Below are 25,301 nucleotides of genomic sequence, written 5' to 3'. Positions count from 1 at the left end.
TCAGGAATTCCTGATACATGTTATATCGAAATTCTTGGCCAAATTTCTGCACAATTTTGTTTAGCTTTCTAGGACAGTAATAAGAAGGGAAGAGAATGCACAGAAATTGAGTCTGGATGTGGCAGCATCCAGTAGACTAACATTTTTTTCCCTTGAAATCTCAAATTCTCAGAAGTCCTTATTCTGAATCTGCTGTGTTCTATTTCATTCAACCTGCCAGAACGTAAAGCTATAGTCTCCGTGTGTGGTACATTGGGTGGGGGTGGAAGGGTTCCTTTTTATAGAATTCTTCAGAACACGAGGGAGAGGTTAGCTGTGTTCAGGTTTCTTTGTCTAGAATCTGAACAAGGAAGCCTCAATCAGGTTAACTCTTCTCTATCAGCCATTGAGCAGCATGAAGGGTATCATTTCCGTATGGTTTGAGAGTGTAATGGAGATAAATTCCTAGTTTTTGGAATTTGATATAGTAGGAGAAAACGTTTGGTCTACACTTGTTTCTATGCACGTTTTAATTTACTGCTAGAACAGCAGACCCTTCTCTCTTTTAGTTTTGTTTAATTATTTTTCCTTTTAATTCTTAATTTGTATCATTTTTACTGAGTTTGATTCTGTATTTTATGTTATCTTTTCTTTCCCCTTCTGTATACTGCCACTGTTGCTTTTTGTTTGGTTTTTTTTTTTTACCAGAGCTTTTGCATTGCTTTGCTTTAATCTTTATTACTTTTTGATCCATGATTACTGCCTCATTTGCTTTTTCAGTGCATTTCTTTGCTTCAGTTTCTTATTTTTGTTAGTAGTTATGAATAAAAACTTTGGAGAAGTAAAATATTTTCATCCATTTCCATTTTGAAACACTAAGCTTAGATGCATGTACTTGCGTTAGTGTCTGCATCTGTTTTTTTCTGTCCTTTGTTTGAGAGGTCATAGATTGCTCAAGTCTGTATTGTGATTAAATGTGTGGCCAGCTGCTTTTTACTGTTTTCTAAAGCCATCTCTTTTTCAGCATCAGCTACATGTGTCAAAGTAACACTTATCAAAAATACTTTACAGAGTACTTCTGGACTGTCCTCTAAAAGTACTTCTCAATATTTTTCTTGTGGAAGCTGTGGCATAGTTATTTTCAGTTGAGTTTTGCCTTACCATTTTCATCTCTTATTATGTCTTCAAAACACGATAGTGTATTAGTGGACTGAAGTTTTTAGTTCCATTTAAGTAAGTTGCATGCAACTTAAATTTTTCTGCCTTTAGGAATTAATGGTTAATGTTTTCATTGCATAAATTAACAGAAGTGGTTGACATGGAGAGTGTGCATTTTATGGAGCTATTTAATCATTCTCAGTATGTTGTACCTGACACTAACATTTGTGGAGAACGTTTTTAAGAAGAATTTTTCTTCAAGTTTTACTTATATTGGGCCACTTGGGTAAGAATAACGTGCTTGAAATCTGAATGAGAGTTTTGACTGCTGAGCGCATAATGAATGTCATTCTTATGTGCTGCAGGTAAGGATGTTGAGTTGGCGTAATTACCAAATACAATATCTGTTAAGGAGTGCAAATGTTGTAGTATCAATTTTGTTGTGAGATTGGAGTTAACCTGATTTCTTGTTGCTAAACTTTTGATTGATTTGATTTTAAGATGGAGAGTTCAGACTTGAACATACAGAGAAGAATTTCCAAAATAGGAAGGGTGAAGATAATCGTCATTTCTTTTGGGAGATCTTACTTTCTCTGCTTTTTTCACGATGACTTTGATAGATGCCACATTAATTAAATTTGCATGTTTCAAAATGAAATTCCTTTCATATTCTTTTTCTTTTTTTTGAGTCATGCCTATGAATATCTTTATGAATGTTTCATTTTTATTTTAATTTATACTTGGTGACTTGAAGCATTAAGTGCTGTCAACAACTATCTCTGTTAGCTGTATATCTTCAGATCAGATGGGAATAAGGAGGAAGACTTGAAGAGACTAGTTCTGCAGCTTTTGCAGTGCACATCACTGCAGGGAATGTCACATGGGAGAGCAAATTTTATTGGTAAAGTAATGACAGGTAACTAATTTTCATTGAAAGTCATTAGACTGCATTCTAAGGAAGAGCTGCTGTTGATTACATATATTTCAATCATGCCAATTAATATCTAGGTTAAAGCTCGTAGCCTACATTGTTAGTAGTTGAAATTAGTTGATGTTATTCCAACTGTTGCAATTAACTGACGTCAATTTTTCTTGCAATGAATCAGCTGGTGAACTGATTTGTATCTGAGGGGGCTTATAAGAAAGATGGAGAGAGACTTTTTGCCAGGTTGTCTAGAATCTCTAGGACAAGGGGTAACAGTTTTAAGCTGAAAGAGGGTAGATTTGGGGAAGGATGAAATTCTTTACTCAGAGGGTGGTGAGGCACTGGAACGAGTTGCCCAGAGAAGCTGTGGATTCCCCCTCCCTGGAGGCTGGATGGGGCTTTGAGCAACCTGGTGTGGTGGGAGGTGTCCCTGCCCATAGCAAGGGGGTGGAACTGGATGATTTTTAAGGTCCCTTCCAACCCAAACCATTCTGTGATTTCAAGTCTCTGAGCTTAAACTTCACCATGACCACTTTGATACGTTATTCCACACATCCTTGCCCATGCTTAAATCCTGAAATACGTAGGCTAATGTGCTCTCATAGCTTGCAAATCTTCATAAGCATGGAACATTTTAGGTGTTTTATTCAGTTGTAGGTTGAGGAGTGCTGGAGAAAAGCATGAGACTTGGCACAACCATTCTACTCCATATTCCTTTAGAAAATCAGTAACACTGCGTATAGGGCAATTTGCTGCATCTTACATTAGCTTGAGGGTTGTTTTTTTCATTTAGTTTTTTAAATACGTAGTGTAATTCAAGAGCAAGGGCATCATCTAGCTTAAATCTTCTGGGGCTCTATTTCTGGTGAAACAACCTTGATTATTTTTGCAAGGAAGTCATCTCTCTTTTTGTTCTAGTTTTAGGACTGTGTGCTGTGATTACTGACACACAAATGTAATGGTTGCTTGCGCAGTTTTATATAAAAATGTACTAAGTTCAGATTCCTTAAATAACCCTTGGTGAAGATGTTAGTGCTAAAGTGTTGGCTTGTGAGTAGGAGGTAAATTATATGTTGTAGCGTTATATAAAACTGACTCACATGAGTAGGTGAGAATCCCAAGAATATCAGGACACCCACACTAGTGAAAGAAAGACGCAAGCTTCCTCTGTACAACATGTTCTAAAGATTACATTAACAAAAACAGCTTTAATTTGTTTGAGTAGTAACAAAATTTTTCAGTGTTTTAAGAAATCAAGTGCTACTGCTTTGACTGTTTATGTTGGAAAATGCAACTAAAAGTAAAGCATTTTGTTCTGAAAAAGCTACCTGCAGCTCTAACTATACTTTCTGGATAAACAGATGTTGAAAATAAATCAAAAAGTTAAATTATCCCCAGAAGCAAGCAATAAGTATATTGGATTTTTATATCCCCATTAACTTTTAATCCATGATGCATAAGGAGGCAGAACTGTCTAGTTCAGGGAGAATATTATTGCAAAATATTTCTGTAGTTACATAAAACGTGTAGCACCGTGTGACTTACTAGGATTCATGGTTAAATATATTATCTTTTTAATCTATATAATTTATATAGATTGTAAGGTTAAACCTCACACACATTCCAGTGTGTTGGTAATCAGTATTTTTCCAAGAATGAGATTCAAAATGAGATTTTGTCTTTGCAGAGATACCTTGCTGAAGTAGTCACGATTAATGTAAGAAACTGTAATTGCGTTGTTTACTTGGTATATTAAAATATCACCATTTCAGAAGGATGACTTGAATGTAACCCATACACACAGAAATAGAAATGATTTTCATTTAAATGTTCTGCTTCCCCAATCTCATCTGCATTCAGCGTTAAAGATCTGTTTCTCCTTATTCTTTACGAAGCTGGTTCAGTCTTCTTGACATCAATACAACCAGAAGCTTTCCTGTTCATTGTGAGGTTTGAAAAATTATCCCTTCTGTCCTGGCAGAGCTTTCCTGACCAGAGCTTTCTTAGAGGTGGGTTTGGGGTCGCTTCCTTCTCTAAGTACACTTTTGCTTGGTGCTTGATACCTTTACAAGACTGTTTTGATAGTGTGTGCTAACTCTTGAATATCTGGTTCTGGGGTTCTGATTCATCCAGCTTTGTGTGGTCACTTAAATTACAGCCTTAGGTGTTTGTATTCTCTTTTGTGTGGGGATCTACAACAAGGTTTCAGACCTATGTGCATTCGAGGTGAGCCAACGCAATAGGTTGCTTGGTCTTTCTGCTTTGCGTGCATATTCACTTACAGGATATTTTCTCTTAGTTTTATTTTAAAGCTAATATATCTTGAAGTGAAAGGGTTGTTAAAACCTAGTGGAAATCAGACTGTGTGGTTCCCTTCTGTTTATGAAAGTAGATGGAAAGCTGTGTCCAAAGCCCACTGCTAACCCTACACCTGTGAAAGGCTCAAGAATATCAGGAAATTTATAGCAGCATGTGCAGTGCACCACAATGAGATTCTGATGAGATTTTCTGTTAAGAAAAAATAGCAGAATTTCTTCACAAATGGACAGAGATTCAAGTGCTAGCCACAGGATTCACTGAAGAAGGGAAACATTTAGAAATGAAATGGGGAAGAAACAGAGAACTTGCCATTGACTGTGATACTTTTTTCATGGTTGGACTTTTTTGCTGATGGGAAATGTAACTGAGGCATCTCAAATGATTTTTCCTGGTTTTCAGAAACTTTTGACCGTGTGGGCTGAGCTTATAACAGGATATGGAACTGCGTATCATAGCTCTGATTTGTATTCTTGGATAGAGCTATTATTAAGGTGTCATATGAACAGATGGGATATGAATGATGAAGCTCAAATTGGGTAACTACCAGTTGAGAGGAAATGACTAATTGAACTTCAGAGAACAAGAAGTCTGTCTTCTTGCAGTCAGAATATGTGAAACAAAAATACGTATTTGTCCCTCCAGTGTATCTGAAGATCTGTTTCTTCTGCTTTGACAGCACGAAACCTTTATGTTCATGTTGGCAGCTTGTCTGACTGCAGTAATATAGAACATACTGAAGTTTGTTATAAATAGAGGCTGCATATTTTTAAGGTTACGTAAAGCAAAATGTGAAGTATTTCTTTTTACCAGTTTAATGTGACTATTGGATCTTATGAGTTCTGTATGATCTGGGCTATAATGATAGGGAAATTCTGTACGTTTCAAAACTAATTGCTGTGATCATAAACTGGGACACCTGACGATTTCCCTCTCAGTAACATAAGCTATCTTATGTTACTTTAGATTAAAGAACAAATGTTGGACTTCTCTTATGTTCCAACTAGGTTAAGCAAGCATGTTTAAGACTTTTTCTAAAACTGGGAAAACTACAGAGTTTTAATGCTCTGAAGTGCATCAAGTCATAAAGTAACTTGAACATCCACGGTAACTAAACCAACTAATATTGGTTTTATTAACTTGTGCCTGTATCATAAACTCACCTTGTGTATAACGTCAAAACTTGCATCAGTTGTGCTGATAATGTTAGTTAGCTGACCATAAATCAGCAATTTGGAAACTGTAGCACTTCAGGGATTTGGATGTGAATGGTGTGGATCAAAGCAGTGATTCACGTTGCAAACTGTATCATAACAGTGGACCCAACGCATTCAGATACTCTAAATGGAGCGTTAAAAACAATTATGTGCACCTGATTCATACTGGTCTGTGATGTGTCTAGTCAAATGTTTAAATGACTGAAAGGTGTATGGATTGTGAGCATAGGATGAAAATCCAATACAAAGCTATTTCAACATTGGGTGAGAGAAAAAAATTAATACTTAACTAAATAGCAAATATCACTATTGAGCCACAAGCATTTGCAGCAGAATTCAATAGGTTTGTAAGTGGCAATTACTATACTTTCTCTTCTGATAATACTAACAAAAGCAAAAATACTGTGATTCATAAGCAGTGTGGGTTATGTTCAGGTAATGAAGAGATAATTTTGGCCTCCAGTGCTGTGCATCTTTCCTCTGCTTAGCAGTTTCCCCACTTCTGCCTTTGATTTTACTGCAGATTATTGCAGAATGGATGGGGGGAAACTATATTTGAGGATTTATTGTTGAGTTATAGTACTTTTTTAAAGAGACTCAGACTTAATAAGGTGTGAGTTGTATGTAGAAGCACCATATCTTTTGTAATTCTGTTAACAGAAACTGTACTGTCATTATGGGAACATAGAATTGGAGGTCACCTGTGTCCTGAAGTTTCTCTGCTGGAAGGATCCACACTGTACTAATTCCTAGCAAAATTTGGGTTCCACCTTGTAATTAATTACTTTTTAGCCCCATGATTCTTTACAGATACTGTTATTAGTGTGATTAAGAACATCATTCTAATTTCTAGCTTAAATGTATCAGTAAGCCAATTATTTTATGTACCAACACTGTTGTACTTTCTACCCATGGAATTTTTCTTCTTTATGGATTTACAGAACAGGGAGGGGAGGAATAAGCGTTCCATTTCAGCTTTTACTTTCAGAAAGAAGAAACTGTTTCTCTTCTGGTGTCTCCTACCATGGTGTCCTGGTTTCAGCTACAATAGGGTAGCTTTGTTTTCCTTTAATCTTTCTAGTAGATCTTTCTTGCATCTCTTCTGGCTTGAATTTGTCGGAAGACAATGGGATGTGGATGATCAAAATGTTACACAGTATTCTGGATGGGTGGCATTCACCAATACGTTATATATTGGTGTTTATATTTCTCCATCTCCCCTGAAAAGTGATGATACCTTTATCTAACAAACAAACAACACCAAAAAAGAAACAAACAAAAAAAGATTTTTTTTCCTTACGTCATTCTAATATCTGTTTATTTTACCCGATGTACATTCATTCTAGGTTTCCATTGAATTCTAATACTTCTCAACTAATGTTGCTTGATTTTGCAGGGCTGTTCAGGAAACTTTATCAATAGCTGCCTAGCAGGAAGAAGTGCACCAGATCCAGCTCTTCCTAATCAGCAGGGTGCTGAGTATTAGAATCACAGCTGGAAATGTGAATAGTGTCAAGAGGCTATGAAAAGGATTGTTAAAAGCAAAACCTAGAGTCAGCCTTACAGTGTAGGAGCTTAGCAAAGTTCAGGTAAAGCTTATTTATGTTGTGAATCAATTTGCATTTTTCAGTAGCCTGGACAAATGTGCACGAGTGACCAGATAAGTTTCCACTAATTAAAATATGGATAATGCTTCGTTAAAAATAATAATGTCCAGTATGCTAGTAAATTATTTTTTTGAAACACGCTGTGAAAAAATGTTCTCTTTTGGTAGGTGTAGAAATAGATCAGTATACAATAAAATCTAGATTAGCTAGAGAGTGGAAATGTGTCGATAGCAACTTTTCTTATGCTAGAATTTAGAGTATTGATGAGAATTCTAATTGCTGCCGTCCTTAATTCTGTAGCTCTTTTAAGCATATAGGTGTTTCTGTGGAATCTCTTTGTACTTGTGCTGCAGAATCAAGGAAGTTAAAACTGTGTTGATCACTTTACCACGTTTACCTTTTAGGAGTGGTTACTAGATGGATAAAAAGATGGCAGTTACTTTGTGCTTCCACTCATTTACCAGCAACAAAACTGAGTTTCTATAAATATTTTAAAGCCAGCACTTTTGTCTCTGCTACATAAGAGGTTTCACTTAAGACATACTAATTTGAAGCTAATGAAAGCAGAAGATTCTATGCGCACAACATGAAAATGATTGAAAACAACAAAACGGGACAACTTCCTGTTGTTCTGCAGATATTCAAGTCATTAAAGTTTAAGTGGCTACAGTAAACTAATGAAAAAAAAGTTTAATGGAAAAAACTGTTCCAGTGGTTGACATCTTTTTAAGGCTTTTTATTTTGATTGCTCTTTAGCTTTTAATTGTCAGACCAATTCGTAAATCATTCTGAATTTCTTCATTTTAGCTTGTTACTCTGGAAAAAAAAAAAAAGAGTGAAGGTATAAGTAGTTGGTTCACATATGCCAAAAACCAGTACAATAGGATCTTATATATTCTCACTTTGGTTTCTTAAAATATGTGGCTCATGTTAGCATAGATTTATTGTCTCTCTACAGAAGATGCATGTCCAAAGTGATATGATGTACGTTTCATTATTTATACAACTCTACTAAAATATAAGTTGATATGCTGAGAAATACTGTATTTGTCAGTATAGGTTGGCAAGGAACATTTGTGTTCTTGTTCTCTTTAACACAATTCCTTACTAGCAGATGCTCAGATGCAACATACATTTGGATATTGCTGTATTTACATATTTGCTCTGTTATTCTTTAGGGTTAAACATACTGTATTGTTGAGGAGTGTTTTAGGTTTATTCTTGCAACGCCTCTGCTCTGTAGCAGATTGGTATACTCATTTTCTTACTCATTTTCTGTATTTGTTTAAGGAGTTTAAAAAATCCTGCAACATTAGGTGGTTGCACATTCCAGCTGATTTCAGGCTTCAAACCATTTTTAAAAAATTATTAATCTCCTGAAAGCGGTTGGCCTCTTAAAGAATCTGCAGGAAAGATGATTTGTTTTCTAAACTACAGTTGAAGCAATTAACAAAGAATATTACATGGAAAAAAAAGTCAAACCTGACATTATTTTAAAATTACAACTGTGTATTAGTTGTCTGCAAATAAATGTCTTCACCTGGCTGCAAATCACAAGCATGAAGGCTCCACAGACATGAGTTACCACTAAAAAATATTCTTTTCCTGCCTTTTTGTAAATCTGTGCAGATTTGGTGGTTTTATTTTGTTATGTTTTCTTTCTTTGCTGTTATCAGTCCATCCCTACCAAGTGTGAAGTGAAAAACATCTAAAAATCAGAAAATATATATGGTTAAAGCTGGGGGTGTTGTTGGGGAGTGGGGGGTGTTGTTACAAAGTTATTACACATAGATAGTTATTTATAAAAACTGAAGTTATATAAGATATATTTTGAATTACTCTTATGTTAGTTGAAAGAAAATGTTGAAATTAGTTGACATTGAATCTGTACTGTCAGGTTGAATGAGTAAACGACAGTATACCACATTTCTCAGAATATCAAATTGTTATCCCCCACGTCATGTCTGGAAAGTCCCTCTGTACGTTGTCTGCCCCAGAACCATGCATTTTGGCCCCATGGCAAAAGGTATGTTATTGGCCACGATCATAGCTGATGGTGCTGCTGCAGGCATTAATCATTAGTGTAAGGTGGCTGGGGTTTGTGCCAAAGAGAGAGCTTCTGTTGTGCTGTTGGGTAGCTGCATGAACTTCCAAGTACCTGACATACAAACACAAAAAAAAGGCAGTTCTGTGCTACTTCAAAAGGTTATCAAAATACAGAATTTTTATATCTTGGTGTGTTAAATTTGGTTATAGATACAGAGACCTGGAAGGCCTCCAATTTTTTCACAGAAGCAACATTTCATTTGGGTTGCATGGTGCACTGGGTGCATGTCTAGTTATGTGGCATAAGAGTAGGATAAATTTCAGTTTCCTCAGAAGATGCAGGGGGTGGGAATACACGATAAGAAATTCATCCAGAGCAATTCATCAAGACTATTTTGTGTCTATGAGTGAAAGCTCCTGGGGATTAGAAGACAAAAACCAAGGCAGAAGTCTTGTTTTTTTCCCTTGAGTCAGGGGGGAAATAAGCAGAGTGGCCTGCGAAGTCAGTTCCCTTCTAGAGCTTGAAATATGTTTCTGAGACTTGGTGCTTTCCTGTCGGTAAACATAGATAAATCCTCAAGCACAGTGATGGACTGCATACAGCTGTCAATCTATTGCTGCCATTTGTTCAAGCAACACCACCCCGTGCTATATTTGCCAGTGGTTTGACTAAGCCCATGCTGTTTGTGTGGCACTGGTAAGAAATGTTTGGAATTATTCTTCCACTTCGCGTTTTATGAAAACTTGGAAAATCATACAGCGCTTGAAAAGCTTCCCAGATTAGTCAATATCTGGAAGATTCATCTAATTGCCAATTACTTAACTGAAACCCAAGCAGGTATTGCTATTGAACTCTGACATTTCTTCCGAACTTGCAGAAATTTACACTTTGAGCTTATTTTAGATCTTGCTTCTTAACTCCCGGCGTTGACTCTGGTCAGAAAATTCTTTGTAAGCCTATAGTTTTACGCAGTCTGCTGTTGCTACAGGAAAAAAGTGAATTTAAGTCATCATCTTGCTGCAAGACATATAGGGAGTAGATTTTTTTTTCTACTCCTCTTTATTACGTTCACAGGTTTTGCTTGGAATTTGGCTTCCTCTGAATTTGTTGGTGTGCAAATTTAATGTAGTTATTTCATCTGCTAATTACAAGAGTTAGTACAAACTTTCTTAATTCTTTAGATAATGCTTTCAAATTGGGTAGGCTTTATTGTTGTGGTGTTGTTGGTTTTGTTTGCTTTTTTGTTTTTGTGTTTGGTGCTTTTTCTTGTGGTTGTTGTTGTTATTGTTGTTTGTTTTTATTATTTGGATTTTTTTCCAGCTTGCATAAGCTTATAAAATAGCAGAGGTAAAAGTTTGTGAAATAGCTAAGAGCTCAGTTTGTGAAATAGCTCAGGGCAGATGTTTGGAAAGCTGTGCCATTATCCATTTAATGGAACACCTAAATGTCCACCAAATAATCCCATTTGTCCTTCGTTTAGTCTCAAAAATTTTATGAAGAAACTTCTTCTGTGTGCTAGAAGCTCTTAAGTTCCCTAGATCCTATACGAATTAAGAAATGTAAATATTAAGGCAACTTAAAATACCTATAAGAAATTTATATCAAAGATGGCATTTGATATTTAGAAAATGTAAAGCATTTACTAGTTTTGCCTGTAGACTTGTCATTATTGTCTTTAAATGGAGTAGCATTAACTAAATGATCCAAAATGGAAAAAAAATTGAGTTCATTTTCTAATGGATTAGCTAGTACAATTAAGGGGTGAGAAGGTGTCTGTTTCTATTTCAAAACAAATGAGGTCGTTCTGGAAATCAGCTTTTTCTAAATCAGTCAGACATATAAACAGTCTTTAATTGTGAAGCAGCGAAACCATTGCTGTTTCTGAAAGACAACAAAACTGAAGATGTACTTGTCAAGCTGAAAATGTCTCTTAAGATTATATTTAATATAGCACTAGACCAAAGCAGCAATTCATTTTCACAATGCAAGTTCTTCAGTTATACTAATAAATTGAATATAAAATTGTAGAGTAAGTGGTGTGCTTATTTTTGCATTTATACCAAAATTTATAGTTAATATCAAAGATGCTGTAGAAAGGAAGTCTACCTTTTTTTTTTTTCATTTGGTGACAGAGGAAATCCTTTGGATTTGGTAAAACCATAACTTAAATTTATAGCAAGCAATTTATAAGTATTGGTTTATATGTTATATTTACTGTTTGTTTCTGCTTTTTTTTCCCCTCTCTTCTCATTCCATGCTTAGGTGTATGATTGCTGATGAGGTAAGTGATGTCCCTGTTCCTTTAACACCATTTTTCTTGTTTTAATATACTTCATTCAGGTGTGATTTTTCTTGTTTGAGGGATGTGGGCAGAACAGTTGGCAGTGAAGGAAGCCTAATTCATATGGTATTCAGTAGATATTCTGAAAATACCTAATTTAAAAAAAAATCTGACACGAGATTAAGACAAGCTTTGAGAAAGCTTTGACAGGTACTTTTATTCTATTTAAGCTAAATCTCATATGCTGTTAGGTCCTTAAAATCTTAGTGCAGTTTATTTTGATTTTTATTTTTAGCACTTTATAATTGTACAGATAGCTTTTTTAATGGATTAGGAGACATTTGTGTACCAAAGAGAGATGTGCCTTCCAAAGAAGAATTTTCCTAACAACGAGGACCAAGTACTATTAATGAAATTCATGACTGTATACATTTTCAAATATATGAATTTATTCCATATTAGGGAAATTTGAGTTCAGAATTTCTTACTACAGAAAAAAGCATTTTTGTAATAGGGTATAATCATTATTATATTTTATATTAATTGACGTATTGTCAATATAAAACCTTATTGAAAAAGAGGTAATGATTGAGGATTGATGTAGCTTCCCAGTTCTAATTTGGGATATTATTTAGTAAAAAGGAGATAGAAGAAAAATCAACCTCAAGAAAGAATTATCTTTCCTTTGAGTAGTCTTTTTAAAATGCTTTTGGCAGCTTAGCAAGTTGAAGAGTTTGATTACCCTTATAGTCTATCCTACTAAAGCAATGAGTAAAAAAACCTGAAATTAATGGAAATGCTTTTTTAGCTTTAATGAGCTAGCCAAATATGCAATATGTATCAATCCTGTTAAAGAGAAGTATCTTTTTCATGAAAGATTATCTGTAGTAACAAATTGACAATTAAATATATACTATGAAACTAACTCTTTGGTTTTGTTTTCTGTATCTGGTTCATTTTTTGCAAAATAGAGAGGCTCTTGAGACTTGAGTGTGTTTTCTGAGCGCAGACTTCTATTTTTTTTTTTCCTTTTCCCAGATGGGTCTAGGTAAAACAATTCAAGCAATTGCCATTTCCTACTACTACAAAAAGGAATGGCCTCTCTTAATCGTAGTGCCTTCATCTCTGAGATACCCTTGGGTTGATGAGATGGAGAAGTGGATTCCAGAACTCTCTCCAGATGATATTATCATCATTCAGAACAAAACCGATACTGGGTGAGTAAAGTTCATTAATCTTCTATGGAAAGGCTTGTTTTGTTCTGTGACCTGATTGCAGTATATATGTGAAAAAGGTACAGTATATATTATGGCCATAATGGAAGGTAAGGGTTCCAGCAAAATAAAAGATATTTCAATTAGGTGCTATATCTTTCAGTTGAGAGTTGGAATTATGGTTGTTTCTCATCTCCTTTGAAATGGAGAGGTCTGATTGTACAGTAGCAAGGGTTGCCTGCTTAAAATTTGGTTACTTGACTGTCTGTCTGTCTGTCATTGAACATATTCAGTTCTATGTCAACTCTGTTGAATTAGGTGGGATTTTTTAGTCTCTGTAAAACAGTTTGAGCACATTTTTTGCAAACTTCTGGTATGCATTATAAAATAAGTAAGTAATTACCATTAATATTCTATTTAGTGCACTGACAAAATTTAGAAGTTAAAATAAGTATCTCTAAGTAACTGCAAAGGTCCTTGTGACCTGAGTTTTCTATCTTTAGACTTAATAGCATAAATTCATCAGCATGTGACTACAAGTCTAGAGTGCTATTAGAATAACTCTCCTATTGTGACGAAATACTGAATTACAAGGGTATTTTTTTAGTCTCTTTTACTGTAAATGACGTAGTTGATTTCATGGGAATGTCTAGATACTGTTCTAAAACTTCTGGATATAGAAGATTGATCTCCGTGTTTTCAGAGGAGTACCAGAAAGTGACTTGACTGCCAAGACATGCTGATGAGACAGTAGCTTGGAACCTTCCTTGTGGTAACAGCATAAATCCAACTGGAAATATGTTTAAAAGCTTGATCGATGGATAGTTGCTGCTGATAGTCAAAATATAACTTTCTCATAGGAACATAGGAAATAAAGATCTAATAAGCCTATTTTTTTTAGTTCTTCAGCTAAAAAGCACACAAACTCCATGCTTTATAGTTCTGAATGCAGAAAGGAAAAATGTGGAATAAGGGTAAATAAGGGTAAATGGTGGCAAAAAGTAAGTAAGTGGCAAACAGAATTCTGTTCGTTTCTATCTTTTGAGTTTTTTTAAAAGGAGTAGACCTTAACCATTATTACTTATTTTTGTTTGCAACAAGAAAAGAGGAAAAATAAGGCTTTCTGTTTAACCCCCAGGAAGCTTCATAGCTGTAAGTGAGATAGCTCTTGAGCTAATTAATTTCTTTTTAATTTGCAAGAAAATGCAAAAACAGAGCAGCTACACTTGGTTTAGTACTTTGGGAAATTGTGCTTCTCTGTGTTCAGCCTTTGATTTCTCTCAGTTCAATACTTTGCTTTTCTTCAAAACTTCAACAATGAAATTTACTGCTTGAATGTTGTTTAACTTCTTAATGTGAATAGGTTAAAATATACTCAGGAATCAGTTCAGGGTGTCAACGTTTCTAACTACATTTGAAAGGAGATATTTCTTGAATAAACTGCTTCAACTAATAATAAACAATTTTATTTCTGATTTCTTTTCCTCCATGTTCCACAGAGGAGGTGAAATCCTTGTTTTTCTGGTTGCTGCATTTATCTACGCAGTAGCAGCCAGAGGGTGCAATGTGTTGGCCACAGTGCCAGTACTCTGACCGTTGCCTCTCCCTCCATGTCCAGAAGCATGAATATGCACATGCACGTTCTTTCTTCCTCATAAGTACTGTAAGAAAATTCCACTTAGTGGATTGGTTTTTGATCCATTGCTACTGGGGAACAAATAAAAATCATGCCAGCAGAGCAGTAGCATCTGACAGATGGACAGACCAGCTAAGACTCGAGTTCTGGTAACTTGTTTGTCTAACAACTTTAAGTGTTCACGTGTTGCTCAAAGGCTTCTGAAGGGCCACAGTGCTCTCTAGTGATTTTAAAAACAATTCATGCCTTGGGCCTGGGTATATCCTTACATGTATAGTAAGAAATTATTTTCAAATACTCGTTTTTTTTAAAAAAAAAGTCCTTATCTTAACCCACAAAGTCTTTTACATTGTATTTTCTACACCTGTCTCTTTGAGGGCAAGTGAGAGAAGGGCATGGTATTATTTAGCTGCTCGTTTCACACAACAATGTCTTCTGAAAATAGGTATGAAATGTGTGTGATTTAGAAGTGTCAGATGCTAGATTTTTTTTTAAATGAAAAGCATGTATTATTAGCCAACCTGACAGCTTACTAATTAACCAATCTAAAAGGTATCATACATACCTTCTTAAAAAAAATCAGCTTTAGTTTAATTAGCCTAGTTAATTTAGTTTAATAATTCCTTTGCTATATTAATTTTCCTACAATAAAAATTTACTAAGACAACTTCTGGATTTTCTCTTCTAGGAGAATATCAACCAGCAAAGTGACGATTCTGGGGTATGGCCTGTTAACTTCTGATGCCCAGACTTTAGTAGACACTTTATACAAGCAGAACTTCAAGGTAGTTGTGATTGATGAATCACACTATATGAAATCCAGAAATGCCACCCGCAGCAAGATCTTGTTGCCAATTGTGCAGAAAGCTGTTAGAGCTATTCTTCTTACTGGAACTCCTGCTCTAGGAAGACCTGAAGAGGTATTTGGCATGCTGTGTTTTTTTAGGGATAGTATCACTAATGAGTGTACAATTTTGTAATTTTCTTGAATGTGTACAATTATATGCGTTAGAAAATAAAGCAATTCACTAGCTACATTAGGAAGCACAAATGAGAAAGTAAAAAATTGTTCTTTGATTGTATTGATGTTTTACAAACTCATTTTAGGCTTATGCACAGGTGACTTGGGTCTGTTTCTTGTAAGAAATTAATCTTTCTCATAGCAGACCAGACTGTTGGGTGAAATAGAAAATAGAGGGCTTGAGGTGAGAACTATTTGTTTCTACTGGGCAAGAGAATCCTTGGTAGACACATATTTGCATTAAGTCTTCTGTATCGTCATCTGATATAGGCAGTAATTTGTTTCTCTCTGGTCTTTTTGTTATTGCTAACATTCACTTATAGCAAAATTTTGCTATAGTAAAAGTGGAAAAAATCTATCTAGTGCTAGTTGCTATCCAGAATTATGAATTTTCCTTGATGGAAGATCAATTTATGGAACTGGGGAGAAGCAGAGTAGAAACAAAAATCTCTTGGATTTTATACTGAACCCAAGAAACTTTTCTTTTTTTAATCAAATGTAGAAATAAATGGAGTATAGGATCTAATTTTGTATCAAGGCAACTTAGAGGGCTTAAAATAAATATTTGTGCATTTCATAGAATCACAGAATCATTAAGGTTGGAAAAGACCTCCAAGATCATCTGGTCCAACCATCCCCCTACCACCAATGTCACCCGCTAAACCATGTCCCTAAGCACCAGGTCCAACCTTTCCTTGAACACCCCCAGGGACGGTGACTCCGCTGCCTCCCTGGCCTCCCATCCCAATGCCTGACTGCTCTTTCTGAGAAGAAATGTCTCCTCATTTCCAACCTGAACCTCCCCTGGTGCAATTTGGTTGGAAGGGACCTCTGGAGATCATCTAGTCCAAAATATACAGTAGATTTAAGAGGATAACAGGGAAGGACAGTTACAGAGAGCCTTCCAGACTACTGCTGTCTTGATGTCCTCTCTGCTCTCCCTTAACAATGGGTCTTGGATCTAGTTATCATCGTTGAATCCAGAAAGTTTTAACAGTAAAACAGCTTGTAAGTTAGGATCCTTTCTGGTTAAGGTTGTCGAAACTGTTCCTGCCCCGTTACTCAGCTGTGAAAAAAGGTATGGAATTTCTGGTCCGTAATGACACCGTCCTTTTTTTAAAGTAGAACTTAATACATGAAAATCCCACTCATTCTTTTAAGAAACAGGACACTGCTTACCACTTAAGCGCATTGAATGCCTGCACTGATGCTTTGCAGAAGTTTATGTACCTGGCAAATCACAAATGTTTTGTTACTAGGAAAAATATTTTCTTGTCCTTGTTTTCTTGTTCAGTTTGTCTTTTCCAAGTCTCCAACACCGCTGTGGTGTTCAGGGTACTCTGCTCTTTGAGGGCTTCATACAGCAGTCCCGCCTGAAGACGTGCATAGCCTTAAGGAATGTCCTTTGCTTATGTGCTGAGCTAGTTATTTTCTGTGCAACTGCTGAATGTAAGCTTAACACAATAATCATGTAATAAGTGAGAATTATTTCTGAATAGTCTTACATTTGCAGGCAATTTGTCACTGTCACTTTTTTTTATACAGCTTTTCATGCAGATTGAGGCACTTTTTCCAAAAAGATTCGGAACTTGGAATGAATATGCCAAGAAATACTGCAATGCTCGTCTCAGGTATTATTGTACTTGTCCTTTTATTTTCTTAGGTGTCTTTGAGTGCCTTTGATTTTCTTCTCATGTGAATCTTCTCATGTGAAATGAGAGAATCAATAAATAGTATCTCTATTGCTGTATTATACCATTATGTTTGGAGACCTAGGGTCAGATAACATCTCCTCCATCAAAGAGAATTAGGGACCTTGCAGAGGAAAAGTATAAATATATATTTTGTACAAACATAGAAGATAGCTTGGCTTCCATACAGGTTTTGTTGTCAGTGTTTAGAAAGATCTGGGGAGAGGATTAAATTGACAGAAGACTTTACTTAAGGAAGAAATTGGAAGCTATTAAAGTTCGAGAGAAAATGTGAGTGCCAACATTCTGTTAAGTAAAATGATTTCCAAATTTACCATTGTTAGTATGAAATATATAGGTTTTACCTTTAGAGCTAGTGTTTCAGTTAAAGCTGAAACTTGAGTTTTTGATTGTCAGTCCTTTATGCATATAATGTAATAATTTACATCTCTTTTTATTATGGGATCCAAACTTTTTGCTATCCCTTAACACTTGGGGAAAAGAAGACCGTATATGGTAAAAGGAGATAAAGGTATAAAATTCCCCAAGGCCTGGTAGTGTGTTTGTAGTTCAGTTTGAGGGTTTGAATATGGGCATTGTAGGTTCTTGTCCACTACCTTGCCTCCTATTTGCTAGGTAGCACTGCTCTTTACACTTCTTTCAAATGCATTCCTAATGAAATTTTAACCCATTTTTATCCCTTGCATCTTTCATGTGCTTTTATGTTTCATGTGCTTAAAATCATTAACTTCATGAGTACCCGTTCCCCTCTGCTTGCTTCCCTCAGGTTTAGTTTAATGATCAGTTTCTCTAGATATATTCTAAAATAGAGGGGACAGAAGAAGTTCTGATATGAAATGCTTAGCTTTACCCATCTGAATCTGTTTTGCAACCTGGAATGAAAGAAGTTTTGAGAAGAGAAGAACCTTTACAAAAATATCTACAATTTTGCATATATTCAAAACAGTAGATTTCGTCAGTGAAATTGGCTAGCATTTAGATTTATTTTTTACAGTAATAATTACACAGTTTCGTTTTCATATAGCTTGGTATTTTTTTCCCCTCCATCATATGTGTTTTATCAGCATTAAACTTCTAATAACAAGGAAGAGTGCTGCCTAATTTTCAGACAGAGAAAAGCTATTTTTTCCATGGTGTTTTGACTGAATGCATGTGTAATTTTCACACCACAAGTGTGCGTGGGTACAGCATGGTTAACTACTCAATCATAGATGATTATCTTATTTTTGGAATGCCATAAATGTAATAAAAATCAAGTTCAGGGTTTGGCAAACTCTCAATAAAAAACTTTGTCTTAATGACTGAAACAAAACGTCCTGTGGTAATAAACTTGATAAGATTGTTTTATGCAGAACTTCCTGTGAAAATGTTTTTTTGACTTAGGTGTTCATAGACACCTGTTTCTAAGGATGAGGTCCAAAGTATTTCTGTGAGTTTTCAGCTAACATTTCTTATATCTGCAACGCTCAAGTTGGAGAGAGGAACCCTTTCTAAGGACAGTCATATAAATAGATTACAGAAGGCAGGTGAGCAAAAGATGTAGCTGTCATCCCTCTGTGCAGCATTTTAAGTGAGCTACGTCATTACTTTTCCAGTGCAGAAATGAGTCCCTCAGCTCCTATCAAAACTGATCATAGGCAGCCAATGAAATACTGTTGATAAGCTCAGTAAGGCTTAAAATTCTTTAATTTTTTAAAATAATTTTTACCAGTGGAATTACGTGCTTGCAATGTGCTCTTCTGTCGTGGAAAATGCCACCTGGGCTTTTCTCTAAAGCCAGCAAAATCTGTCGTACTAGTTGTTTTTTTATATGTTGACAATATTGACACTGAAAAGCTGTTCTTTCTGCTGCAACATGTCCTTGAAAACAACAAAAGAAAGAAAAAGGAACAATAATTTAGTAATTTCATTCTCTGTTTCAACATTGAGCTTTCTAAACTTAAACCTACTTCCTCTATTTATCCTTGTTCATTAAATAGTGTTGCGTTTAAAACAGGAAGCTGACTGTAACTAGCAGGGAATTCTCAGGAGAAAACAAAGAAGTATTAACGGTGATATTTGCAGCATTTTTGACAGTTTCTCTATCATTTGTTCCCCTCTATAACATAATAAAGAGCATTCTTACTGTGGTATATTCTTTTCATTAGTCCCTTGAAAGAAGAGTTTTAAAATGATATCTGGAACTTCTGCTTCTCGTACAAAGGGAAGTGTAGCTGGGATGAGATACAGGACTGTGTACATCTGATGGGTAGTCAGGCCTGCAGGTAGCAATATCTGCTGGCAAATTGAAAAAGCTCTGGCTTCAGTGTTGGAAAGAATTAGTGAGAAAACAATCATCTCTCCAGTGTAACCAGGAACACTGAGTGTTGCTATCCTCCATGCCTTCATATCTAACAGTGTGTTTTAAAATTAATTATATACTGAAAGTTTCTTTTGGATTTGGAAGAGCCAGTTTTCACCCTTAATGTTGATTTTTATTTTTTTTTCCAGATTTTTTGGTAAAAGAGCTCAATGGGACTGTAGAGGAGCTTCAAATTTAGAAGAATTGCATCAGCTTTTAAGAGAAATTATGATCAGAAGACTCAAGAATGATGTTCTAACTCAGTTGCCTCCCAAAGTTAGGCAACGTATTCCATTTGACCTCCCACAAGCCACAGCTAAGGTATATTTTCCACTTAATGCTGGAAACCACATTTGTTAGTAATGTCTATAAATTTTATATATATATGTGTATATATATATATGCATATATACAAATATATATATTTATATGCATGTGTATTATATTCACATATTCTTTGTAACTACATATATAGCATAGCATCTGTATTATTCTTTTTAAAATATGTGAAGAACATGAATATGCCACTTTTTGTCATCAAATAATTATAAAATATGCCCTAATTTTAATACAGTCTTCTTCCTTTCTGTCTTCCTTTCCATTAGATTTTGAATCCTGCAATTACTTTTAGCCAAATTTGATAGTTCTCATAAGTACTCAGTTCCTAAATATTTCATGCAAATCAATATTGTGGTAGAGAATGCTTTGTACTGTCTAAACTGTCTATAAATTATTTGTACATCTATCTAACCACTGATCTCTTCTGCCACTTAGAATTTGAATGCGACTTTTGCAGAGTGGGAGAAATTAATGAGAAACCTGAATTCAGATGCCAATGAAAGCCACTTTGTTGAAGTCATGAGTCTAATCACACGCATGTATAAAGAAACAGCCATTGCCAAGGTAAGCATGGAAATATTTTTTTAAAATACATTTAAATTTTTCAGTGTGGTTTAACTTAATAAAATCAGTTGTGTTGGCTTCTCCTAGACTAGGAATGTACCGAAGGCGGGTACTTCAGCGATGTATCTGTGTGTTGGCAGCTGCTGCAGCTGATCCAGTTGGCATGTGGTACAGGATGATGCTGATGGAGCCCTTATGCAGACTGTGCTCTGCCAGTACTGGTTCTCTCCATGGATAAACAAAAAGAATAATCCGCTCTAGCTAGTCTCTGTTTTAACAGATGGAGTCCCCTGTTCTGTATTTTCCTCCTATACTGAAGATGTGAGAAAAAACAAGTTAATAACCAGAAGTTTTACATGCTTACTTTTTAACATGTTATCAGGTTTCTTTATGCTAATCTATTTTTAGAAAAGGATATTTAAAGAGAAATAAAAGTTCTGCAGGCTGCTGTATCAGTAAGAACAGAGACTGACTACTTGAAATTTTTTCTTAAATTTTCTACTTATCTTAAAGATATTACTGTGGTTGTGTTGCTATTTCTTCCCTACTGTTTTTATTCTCTCCGCTATCACTGTCAACCCATTTTTAGACAGAAAGTTGAAAGAGGAAAAAGAAAAAAGTCAGAGGACTGCTACTGTGGGTATTGCATTAACCATTGATATTGATCTTGATAAATCTTATTAGTTACTATTACCTATTAGATCTTACTAGTTACCATTGATAAATCTTATTAGTAACTGACATTATTTTAATAGTTGTTATAAAAGATATTGAAAATGATATTTGACACAAAAGAATTCTATGAATGTTTAAACAGGCAAATGCTAACATTTCGTGATTGCAGTGTCATGAAAGTATCAAAACTATTTTTTCTGTTCTGATACGTGGCTTTATGGGTGCAGATACAGATGTTCTCATTAAGCAATGTCTTATCTGTTTATGTTTGGACAGAAATTAGGAGGTTTATTTTAGTATGGTTTGAAACACCAGATAATGGTGTCATAACTAAAAGCATTTTTATTTGCATCTTAATCTGAAAGAAATGCCATCTAACTGTGTGATCTTTTGAGGATGAGGGTTTTTTCTCTAAAGAAAGGAAATAGGTTTCACTATTAAGACATAAATTTGTGGTACTTCTTAATATAATTTGAATAATTTAATAATTACTGTTCCATAAAGTCTTAAATGGATAACAAAAAACATGGACATTTACCTTTTCATTTCAAAAGAAATTGAAAGGCGTTAAAGTAAAAACTGTCTTCTTGAATGTTTTATATGTTTAACTAATGAAAACATACTCTTTTACTCCAGGCAGGAGCAGTAAAGGACTATATTAAAATGATGCTTGAAAATGCCAAATTGAAGTTTCTAGTTTTTGCTCACCACTTAAGCATGCTTCAAGCCTGTACAGAGGCAGTTATAGAAAATAAGGTAATGATTTATTAAATGCGCACTCGTTTAATTTCAGACTTCACAAATACACAACAACTGTGTTTGAACTGAGTAAAACTACCTGGAATTTAAGGAGTTTAAGTGTATACAGGTCAGTGCCACTGGATTAAAAGCACTGTGGGGTTTTCAAGAGCTGTTTTATACATGAGGATAATGTAAACACTCTTGTCTGGTATGATACTTCATTATTGAATTAATGTTGTAGGCAGTTGTTTCCCAAGTTTTTTTTACCAATATGCTTCTGTCTACTTTGTTTTTTCTCTGTTTAATTCAAAGCAATAAAAATGTCTACAAACCACCTTCATGTTATTGGTCGTAGACTCTCAACCATTGCTAGGGAACAATGCATAACTGTGCTATTTAATATTAAGCTAGTATTTTGCAAGTGCTTAGAATTTTAATCAATCACATCAGGCAAGTTGCAGGTTCTGGGGAGCATTCCACTTCAAGAGTCTGGTCACTCTGTCCCCTGTAAATAGGGAGTGCTGAGTCGTCACTTTTCTAGATAAACAGGCTTAATTGTAGATCAAAAAGCAAAAAGCTACAGAGGTACCCCTGTCCCCGTGACTGAAATAGAACAGATGTTTTCATATTTGTATCGGGAGACAGAGGGTGATTGGATCAAAAAATGAACAGGAATGATTTCATTTTTGTCTCTATTATAATATGTCACAGGTTCGCTACATACGGATAGATGGAAGTGTTCCTTCTGCGGAAAGAATACATCTTGTTAATCAGTTTCAGAAGGATCCTGATACACGAGTTGCTATTTTGAGTATTCAGGCAGCTGGTCAGGTAGGATAAAAAAAAAAAGGAAGTATGTGAAATAAGAAACTTCAAGAATAAATACTGATGTCACTTGATGACTGAAGTTATTTACCTGAAGGCAGTTCGTACAGTATATCTTTTGGAGACACATGTATTCATTTTTTTCACTAATCGTGTTAACTGTTTTAAGCCTCCATTAAAATTACATGAGTAAAATCAAGATAAGCAGCAGAATCTTGTGCTTGAATAATTAGTAAAAACAAAACAAAAGAACACACTCCATTTTCTCTCTTAAAGTATCAGATTAATAAGTAACATTTATTTCCATAATGAAAAGCAGTATGCAGTCTTTGTACAATATTGGAGTGTTTATTGAATCTTATTAGTATCTACGTGAGGGTCAAGGAAGAAATCAATGTAGAGGGCCCATCTCCTGTCCCCATGGTCCCCCTTATTAACATATAAAAATGTTCTGTGCAGCATGTAGCTGTGTGTGGAGATTTTTTTTCTAAAATTTGTCTACTTGCTTATTTTGATTAGGGTTTAACTTTCACTGCTGCTACTCACGTTGTGTTTGCTGAATTATATTGGGATCCAGGCCATATTAAGCAGGCAGAAGACAGAGCACACCGAATTGGGCAGTGCAGTTCTGTGAATATTCACTTCCTTATTGCAAAAGGAACATTGGATCCTCTTATGTGGGCAATGCTGAATCGCAAGGTATGTGTGGAACAGAACCAAATAACCAGGAACTCACTGTGTTTAAAATACCACTTAAGTGAGAGTAGCAAATAACATTTTTGTTTCTCTAGAGCACTGTTCTAGTATAAGACAAATCAACAGACCAAGAATTGCTAATTATCAAAATGACTGTCTGTTCTGAATTAGTGTTTCCTGTGTTTTGCTCTCCATTTAAGGTTGAAAGATAAATAAGGTAACTCTTTGCTAAGGTGAATGGGATAGTTCACATTTATTGTTTTGTCTTCCTTCTAGCTTTTTATTGCTCTGGTTGCTCAATTTATAATTTTAAGGTTTTCTGTGCAGTCATAACAGCTAGAGATTTTTTATTATTATTATTGAGTGAATGTTATACCTTTCTAACTTCATTTCTGAGAGACAGGAGCATTCCCAAATAACATTTCTTAATCTCACCCGAGGTTCAAGTAGTCTTACCTTCTTGTCGTCAGGTATTACCCAGTTGTTTTAGGAAGGTTAGTTCCCCATTCTACATTCTTTCATTATTTGGAAGATCTTCACAGGACTAAAAGTCATTTAGCTGTTTTGCTTTTGTGACCTTTTTACAACCTTTGATGCCATTTATTATGTGTCTTGCTTTGATAGCTGAGGTGTGTTAGTGTGTCAGCTCTTGTCTTCTGACAGTTCCAGAGGTGTAAAGCTAGAAAGAGAATAGCCTTTTAAACTCTAATTGTCAGAACTTAATGAGATTGTGGTTATGCAGTTTCTTCTGATGCAAATGCCAGTGAAGTGCTCTATTCCAATTTGTGGCAATTCATTCTTGCATTTGGCTACCCCTTTGTTGGAGTGGTGCAATTGCTTCTGTCCATGTTGTTATTATATTGAGAAACTGATAACCATTTTTTGTCAACATGTTCCTCTGCTGCTGGAAAGTAGTCACAGCTGACAGAATCCAGGAACTGCAAACTGTATTTGAGATTCAGTTGGGGAATGAAACTATTCTAATTCCTGTAGGTACCTCTGAAAAATCCGAAAGTCACTCCAGTACATTAAGAGTCTTCTCCTTAAACATGGCACAGATGGGTCTCAGTAATTCACCAACTATTTACTGTACAAGAGTTCAATCACTAAAGTGCTGCTTTCAATTAATATTGCCTTTGGCTCCATGTACTAAGCAACACATGTAAAGACAGTAGGGGAAAGAGATGCACACAATGTATATTTTCTAACTTCAGTAAGTACTGACATTTTGTGTGTCACATGTTAGATATGCTACTTATTCTTGCAGAAGAAATGACTTTTGACTAGGACGACTGGAAGAAGAATAGTTTTAACCAAAGTTATTTTGAATTACCACAGATTTTCTCACTTTTCTCTTGTGAACTTGGTTTAACATTTGTAATGAGTGCATTTAGATAACTAAATTTGTTCCAACATGTGAATTCCTCAGAACTTTTATGCAAGTCTTCTTTCTGCAGGCCAAAGTTACAGGCAGCACCTTGAATGGCAAGAAAGAGAGAATGCAGGCTGAAGAAGGTGATAAGGAGAAATGGGACTTTTTGAGTTTTGCTGAAACTTGGACCCCAAATGAAATTCTAGAAGATACCCAAAATGAAGTTCTGTTTACGCATGTAAGACTCAAAACTTAGGTTTTTCAGTATTCTGTCATTTAAAAAAAAGCATTATAGCCATTGCTTACCTAAGCTTTGTGTGCACTGCAGATTTTACTAGTGGAGAAACACTAAATGAGTGGGAAAAATATAACGTGAGTTTCATTTCAAAAAGTTAGTGAAGTGGGAGAAAATCATTTGTTGGGCATAAATGTCACCTACAGGTTTTGCATAGGTCCTTATGTTATCATTTAGGTGGTTGACTCACCCTCAGTCTGATAAGAGCATGTCATTTCTGTTTAAATCACAGCTTAATTACTAGCCAATTAAATTCTGTATGGTTATTTTGAAAGCAATGTTTAGAAGTCTTTCTTTGTAATAGGCATAATCAGAAAAAGGCACGCAGCATATCAATTGT

At 35.3% G+C, this 25,301-nt stretch overlaps 1 protein-coding gene across 6 annotated transcripts in view; it reads left to right on the top strand.

The window, feature by feature from the left end:
* ZRANB3 (zinc finger RANBP2-type containing 3) overlaps positions 1-25,301 on the top strand; it is a 50,006-nt gene that overhangs the window by 12,228 nt on the left and 12,477 nt on the right. For 4 of the 6 annotated variants that reach the window (XM_040561558.1, XM_040561561.1, XM_040561557.1 and 1 more), the window contains exons 3-12: positions 11,512-11,530; positions 12,569-12,747; positions 15,069-15,300; positions 16,947-17,032; positions 19,604-19,775; positions 20,229-20,357; positions 21,669-21,788; positions 22,485-22,604; positions 23,118-23,297; positions 24,752-24,904. In XM_040561558.1, the coding sequence (XP_040417492.1) occupies positions 11,512-11,530; positions 12,569-12,747; positions 15,069-15,300; positions 16,947-17,032; positions 19,604-19,775; positions 20,229-20,357; positions 21,669-21,788; positions 22,485-22,604; positions 23,118-23,297; positions 24,752-24,904 (1,390 nt within the window). Of the gene's footprint in view, positions 1-6,998; positions 7,185-11,511; positions 11,531-12,568; positions 12,748-12,833; positions 12,855-15,068; positions 15,301-16,946; positions 17,033-19,603; positions 19,776-20,228; positions 20,358-21,668; positions 21,789-22,484; positions 22,605-23,117; positions 23,298-24,751; positions 24,905-25,301 lie in introns of those variants that run through there. The other 2 variants (XM_040561562.1, XM_040561563.1) reach the window with 2 other exon arrangements.

Source organism: Cygnus olor, chromosome 6, assembly GCF_009769625.2.
Source record: "Cygnus olor isolate bCygOlo1 chromosome 6, bCygOlo1.pri.v2, whole genome shotgun sequence".
Lineage (NCBI taxonomy): Eukaryota > Metazoa > Chordata > Aves > Anseriformes > Anatidae > Cygnus > Cygnus olor.
The sequence above is the reverse complement of the archived record's forward strand: the minus strand, read 5'-3'. Positions and strand labels throughout refer to the sequence as shown.